Source organism: Leptonychotes weddellii, unplaced genomic scaffold (assembly GCF_054177405.1).
Source record: "Leptonychotes weddellii isolate Sample4059 unplaced genomic scaffold, ASM5417740v2 HiC_scaffold_11385, whole genome shotgun sequence".
Taxonomy (NCBI): domain Eukaryota; kingdom Metazoa; phylum Chordata; class Mammalia; order Carnivora; family Phocidae; genus Leptonychotes; species Leptonychotes weddellii.
In genome coordinates, this window is record NW_027691567.1 from 1 (window position 1) to 6,854 (window position 6,854).

General features: G+C 63.0%; 1 protein-coding gene across 1 annotated transcript; it reads right to left on the minus strand.

Moving 5' to 3' along the window:
• Window positions 1-6: 6 nt before the first annotated feature.
• On the minus strand, window positions 7-6,772 carry LOC145718156 (spectrin beta chain, non-erythrocytic 5-like; the record flags this gene model as incomplete). The annotated part of the gene is made up of 11 exons (XM_081809606.1): window positions 7-1,674; window positions 2,287-2,438; window positions 2,660-2,753; window positions 3,012-3,059; window positions 3,917-4,002; window positions 4,153-4,244; window positions 4,335-4,421; window positions 5,315-5,548; window positions 5,897-6,001; window positions 6,186-6,362; window positions 6,583-6,772. Coding segments are annotated over 11 exons (1,333 nt in total), but the record flags the coding sequence as incomplete, so codon positions are not given.
• Window positions 6,773-6,854: the final 82 nt, after the last annotated feature.

The following is a 6,854-nucleotide window of genomic DNA, read 5'->3' on the forward strand; positions in this document are numbered from 1 at the left end:
CCCCACTCCAGCAACCTTCAGTTTGTTTCCTGCGATTAAGAATTCCTCATATCAATCAGTGAGACAGGAAGATGTTTTTAAGTGTATTTTATATTTGGGGTCCCTGCTACCCCCATTTGGTCCAAGACCTCTGGAACCCTGTGCTGTGAGTTTTTGTGTTGGTCCAGTGAAGTTTCCTACAGAACCTGGGAGTTGTTAGCAGCCCCTCGCTGCAGAGGTCAAAGGAGCTGCAGCAGAGAGGTTGTCAGGGTTCGAGCACTTCCCCACGTCTGGCCTGGCCCTGTGGGGCTGCCTGGGTCGGATTTGGCATCTGGGCACTGAGTCCCCCGTGTCTCAGCTGCCCTCCAGCTTCAGCGGGCCCAGTGATGGAGACACAGGGGAGCCCCGCCCTCTGACACCCTCTCCCTGCCACGCAGCCGCTGCAGCTCCTGGGCCAGCTGTGCCAGGCGCAGGGCATCCCTTTCCCGCCCATCTCCCCCAGCCCTGAGGAGCAGCGCCAGCCTCACGAGTGCCACTTGTTTCTGGACCCAGCCTGCCCCGACGCCCCGGCTGTGCTGCACTTCCCTCTGGTGGATGGCTCCTTCCGCGAGTACCGGGCCCCTGGTGAGCGCCCTTGTCCTCCCCCCTCCAGCCTTCATGCCTCTCCACGGGGGACCCCCCCCCCCCCCGCCTCAGCTCCACGCTCTCCCCCAGGCATCCCGCGCCCCCCTGAGGAGAAGGCGGCCGGGGAGGTGAACCTGTCTTCCTCCGACTCCCCCTACCACTACTCGAAGCTGACCTACAGCCCGGAGGACACGGACAAGCTGCTCCGCCTGACCCATTACAACATCTGCAACAACCGGGAGCGGCTGCTGGAGGCGCTGCGGGGCGCCGTGCAGCGGAGGCGCAGGCGGCACCAGCCCCAGTGAGGGCGTGGGGCTCCCCTGCCGCCCGCCACACTCACCCCCAGAAGCTCCAGGCGAACAGGGCGAGTTTCCTCCCCCCGCGTTCCGGAGCCCCCAGCAATCTCGCCACATCCACATGCGGGGACCTTGAGCATCTTAAAAGCAAGGAGAACATTCAGGGGGCTCTGGGGTCGCTGAGGTAGGCCCGGGGGACGAGGGCTTGAGCCCAAAGCAGTCTTGACCCTATTTGCAGAAGCGCTCAAAGCCACGTGCCCTTCCCCGTTGCTACCTTGAGTAACTGTACCGAGTGAAATAGAGCGGTTTATGTATCACAGAGGCTCATATAAATGTGAGGTGGGACCAGATGATCTGTCCTTGCTGCCAAGAAAGGACAGGTCGTGCTGGGCTCCTGGTTACACAGAACAAGGACTGGCCCCCTACAGAGCTAGCGAGCAGGTCCCGTCTACCCCGCTGGAGCCCTCGCCCTGTGCAGGGGACAGACTCACAGGCAGTGGCAGCCAGCACCCCTGTCCCCACCCCCCCCCCCCGACGGCTGCTTCCTATCCCACAGTAGGGGTGGCCACACCTGCGATCAGAGGAGCCATGGGGACAAGCGCGCATGGCCTACGACAGCAAGCTGTGATCTTGGCGAGGGCTGCCTCTTAACAAGGAACCGTCCATTCCAGACTTTGGTCCTGGTAGCAGAGTCCCATGCTGGTCCTCTAGAGGTTGTCCTTGTTTGTAGCCCTGAGGTTTGCTGCCACCTCAGGGTTTGCTTCAGGGCCCAGACCTGTTGGGGTAACAGGGAGGCAGAGTGAACTTAGGGCCTGGCCTCCCTTAAAACATCCCACCTCCTAACTTGCTGGGGGATGTAGATACCGAGAGCTGACAGGCAGCTGCAGGACGGACCGTAGTGTGTGGAGGGTGGATGGGAGAGAATGGGTTCTCTGTCGCTCAGAACTCCCCCTCTGCTCTGGCCCCCTGATGCTTGGGCCCTGCCCTGGGCATGGGCCAGGGTCACAGCGGAAACCAGGGAGGCCCTGGGAGCCGTAGAAGCCACCATCCAGGACAAGGCCTATTCATTCAGCACCATGTTATCTGAATTCTCAAATGGAGCCCATGGGCCCTGCGGGAGCGGGCTTGCGTAGCTGCCAGAGACCACAGCCATGGCCGCCCTCCTGGGTGCTCCTTGGGCCTGACCCGGGGGGTCTGTCTCTGCGAGAGTCGGTGTGGGCGGGTGACAGCCTGACTGCTGGCCTGCTCTAGGCCAGTAAGGCTCCCCTTTCCCGTCGGAGCAGGGGAGAGCAGGAGAGGCGGCCGAGGGCAGGCCGGCCCCGTCTTCTGTCGGACTGGAAGAGGAGGCCGAGGAGTGAGCGCTGTGTGGGCGCCTGGGCCGTCCTACCTTGGGCCTGGCTGGGGCAGGAAAGGCAGTGGGAGCCGTGGGCAGGTGCTGGGGCAGGGCCCGCAGCCTGTAGGAACCCCAAGGGTTGTGGCTGGCCGTCGGCACTCACGGGCGTCTCCCTCAGTGAGGAAGTCGGGGGACAGCCATGGACTCTGTGGGGAGAGGGAACCTCAGGGCCTGGACTCTGAGCAGAGCTTTGTACCCGACGGGGTGGGTGCTAGAATTTTCTATTGCTGAGGGTCTCACATACGGGGGTTAGTGCATACCCTAGCAGCTTAGGGCTGAGTCTCCAGATCTCAGGCTTGAGAGGGCAGCAGCTGTGCCAGTTACGGGGCTCAGGACTCCCACCTGCCCACATAGCCACGGGCCCTACCTGAGCGGGCCGGCGGTGCTGGGCACTCTCTCAGCAGCGTGTGCAGCTGGGAAGCCCACGGGTCTGGCCGGGAGCTCCAGGCTCAGACTGTGGGCTGCAGAGCAAAAGAACAGTGGTCAGCGCTGGCCCCGGTGGTAGGCCCCCTGCAGCCGGCAGCCTCCCTGCATGTTCATGTTCATGTCTATCCCCAAATCCCTCTGTGGAAATCCTAATACCAAGGGGACGGCACTGGGAGGTGATTAGGTGATGAGGGTGGAGCCCTTACAAAAACCCCAGAGAACAACCTGGCCCCTTCCACCAAGTGAGGACACAGTGAGAGGGCACCACTCACGACCCAGAAGAAGACTCTTACCAGGCCCCCAATCTGGTGGTGCCTTGATGGACTTCCCAGTCTCTAGAACTGTAAGAAATAAATGTTACCCACCCAGTCTGTGATAGTTTTGTTAAAAGCAGCCCAAACAGACTGATGTGCCTGCTCCAGGAGGCTGTGGGACGCACCAAGCCTTGCCCACGTGGTGCGCAGTGCGGGCCCAGCACTCGGGCAGGTCCCCCAGCGCACCCCTGCCTCCTAGAAGGCTGAATGCAGATGGGCTGAGAGAGGCTTAGTCTGGAGAAGATCCTGAAGACACTCAAGATCCCCTTGGGATTCTGGAAGGACAGACTCAGCTCCCAGGGGACCAGAGACAATGTGAGGAAAGAAGCCAGGAACCCCGAGAGACTGGGAGGAACAAGAAGGGACTCCCACCTGGGGCTCGCAGCAGTCTGAGGACATGACCTGAATATCACTGTCTCTGGGTGGAGCCTATCTGACCATACTGACGACAGACTTCTGGGGCAGGGGTGCTCTCCAGGCATCCTTCCTGATATAACTGGGTTTGGCCACTGTCCACAAGATACCCCAAGGGCAGTGCATTCAGAGCTTTTTGAGGAGTGGAAGGTTAGAGAAGGTCCCAGGGTCACAGAACAAAGCCTAGGAGCATGCAGGGAAGTCAGAGAGGCAGATTCCAAAGGGGGCAGAACAGGGCCAGGGGGCAGCCAGGGGGGCAAGCCCGGCCCTCCCTCTGGTACTAATTAGCGCTGTGATCTTTGGCACGTGGGTTACCCTTTCTGGGCCTTAAACTGAGAAGACACTAAGTCCCACTTACCTCTCAGGCTAGAGAGGTACTAGATGTGGCACTTCTGAGGATGCGTGAAACAGCAGTTGGGGGCCGGGTGCTCAGTACCCCAAGTCCCTCCCCAGGTGCCCCTGGTGCTTACCAGTCGCGCTGCTCAGGGCTCGATGCCAGCTCTCAGCCTGCCCTTCCGAAGGTGCCGCACACAGGGTCTCCACCCCGCCGCTCAGCCTGCCACCCACAGAGCTGGTGGTCAAAACTCTTGGCTTCCCACACCCGTGGGCCCCTGTGCCTCCAGCCCCCTGCTGCTCTTGGGAGGCCATGCCGGCTGGGTCAGGTCATGTTCTGGGGCCACTGTCTCCCTCCCCACCTGGCCCTCACCTTAAGGAGAAAGCATGTTTCCTGCCATGCTGGTTCCCCGGCCTCTCACACTGGGCTCCTCCGAGGTCAAGGGTGGCCACTGGGGCCATATCCTGAGAAGAGATGAGAGGGGTCACCAGTGCCATGTCCGCTCTTCCCCGTGGGCCTGTCCTCTGCCTCCCCCACATTCCACTGCCCAGTACCTCTGCTGCCCTCCTCTTGTCCCAGGAGAGGCTCAGGGAGCTGCTCCCCAGGGTCCCGTGGCAGCCATCCCAGGGGCTCGAGCAGGGCTGTGGAGAGAAGGCAGGGAGGCTGCACCAGCTGGGCGTGGAGGGGAGGCTGCAGCCCATCCTCGCGATCGCCCGTGTGTCTCCAGAGGCTCCCAGGCCAAGTCCACGGGGAAGAGGGAGCCAGGGAAGGATGTGCAGGGAAACCAGCAAGAGGAGGAAGAGGGGGGATGGAGCCCAGCTTCCCAAGGCCTTGGAGCCCCTAGCAGAAAGCGAACCCCTCAGGAGAAGGCCCGCAAGGAGCAGAGAGAGAAGCAGAGAAGGGAGGGGGAGGGTCTGGGCCTTGCTGGGACCCCTCCGCTGGGCCCTCCAGCCCCATCCTGCCTCGGTGCTTCCGCTCGCTTCCGCTCAAGCGCGGGTGGGGGCAGCAGCTGTGAGGCAGCTTAAAAATGAAACTGTCCTGGGGCGCCGGGCTGGCTCAGTCGGTAGGGTGTGAGACACCCCCGACCTCGACCTCGGGGTTGAGTTTGAGCCCCACGCTGGGTGTAGAGATTACTTAAATAATAAAGAAAAAAGAATGAAATGGTCTTAAGAATGGGGGGGAGGGGGTTATCCACCATCACGTCAGGATGCCAGGCCCTGACGGCCCCTCTGAGCCCTCTGGTTCTGTGGGGGAGAGCAGCCTGGAGAAGGAGCCTCCTCATGCCTCCCTGCCTCCCTGCAGGCAGGAGCTGTGGCCAGAGCTCCAAAAACCCCTCCGCGGTGGGGGCACCCTTTGCATCCTGAAGGGGCAAGATGGGGCCCAGGAAACATCCAGCAACAGAGGACAGGCCCCCTCTGAAAGGTGGGCTAGGAATCCACCCCTCTCTGACCACTTCATTCCTGAGGACTCTCGGCTCTTCTGCCCAGTGCCCACCCCCCGGGGCTCACTGCTGGGTCCAGGGTCTGGGCCTCACCCCCACGGCCCCGGCCCCACTGGGCTCCTGCTGCCGGGCTGCAGGCTCCAGAGAGACAATGGTGGCAGGGGGTATGTGCAGCCCGACGGGGACACCTGGCTGCGGGTCCCTTGTCTCAGCCAGCTGTACTCCGGGCCCCCAGCTTCCAAGGGGCCTCTGCTGGAGGGCGATGAGTACATGGCCAGCACTCCTGGGGTTCAGCCCTGGCCCCTGCTGTGGCAGCTTCTGTTCCACCTTGGAGAGGGGAGTAAGGTGAGCCAGGTCAGGGCTCCATGCCCCAGCCTCTCCTCCCCAAATGCCTTCCCCCTTGAGAGCATCCCTGTCTTCTCATGGGTCTTCATCTCTTTCCGCTTCAGCTTGCTTAAGAGACTTCCCCGTCATCCTAGTCCACAGTGGGGCTCCAGCCTACCTGGATGCGGGGGTGGGGTGATGGGGCCCTGCAGCTGCCCAGGCAAAGAACAGGGTTTTCCCGAGGGGTCGGATGTGGGCTCAGTGCCCTGGGGCGGCTCCATGCTCAGACTGCTCCCACCCCAGCCCTCAGGCCCCTTGCTGCTGGCATACCCTCGCCCAGCCTCCTCTCACCCCTGCCTTCCTCTGCAGTTGGGCAAACTTCTCTTCCTGGGCTGCCAGCAACTTCTCAAAGTCCTGGTGTCTGCAGAGCAGCAACTCCACATCGGACGCAGTGTGCTGGGGAAAAGCCAGGGGGGTGAGGCCCAGCTCCAAGGGGTGCCGAGAGCCGCACCCCCCCCCCCCCGCCCCCGGTCCACAACCCGGTTTAGCGGGTCAGGGAGCCCAGGGACTGCAGGGCCCGCCCTTGGCTGCGGCTGCCAGTCGGTGCAGCTGGCTCGTGGCGGCGGGGGGCTGGGCTCACCCCACAGCTGGGGTCGAGCAGTAGAGCCTCCCGGGAGGCCAGCCAGGCCTCGGCCCGGTCCAGCTCCTGCTGCAGCTGCTGCAGGCCCCAGTTCTCCTTGCAGCGCTCCTGGCGTAGGGCGCAGGCCTCTGTGAGTGCCTGCAGCCGCCCTTCTAGCTCCTGCAGACACCCTGTCACCTGGTGGGAAGGGGTGCTATGTGTCAGACGCTCGAGCAGAAGCACCGAGGCAGGATGGGGCTGGAGGGCCCAGCGGAGGGGTCCCAGCAAGGCCCAGACCCTCCCCCTCCCTTCTCTGCTTCTCTCTCTGCTCCTTGCGGGCCTTCTCCTGAGGGGTTCGCTTTCTGCTAGGGGCCCCAAGGCCTGGGGAAGCTGGGCTCCACCCCCTTTGTGCTCGTACCTCCGGGGACATGAAGTGGCCGCTGTCTACCAACTGCTGCCCTTCCCGCCGTAAGTCCTGCGCTCGAAGGCAGTGCTCCCTGATTTCTTGCTCCAGCTCCGCGTGCTGCACCAGGAGTCGCTCGGCCCCCACCACGTCCCCGGCCAGCTCCCCGGAAGAAACCAGAGCTTGCTTCTCCTGAGCCCATGCTCTGGGGGTAGGGAGATGAAGCTGCCGTCAGGGCTGAGAGCGGCCTCGGGCGGCAGGGCATGAGGTGTGCCCGGGGAAGGGGA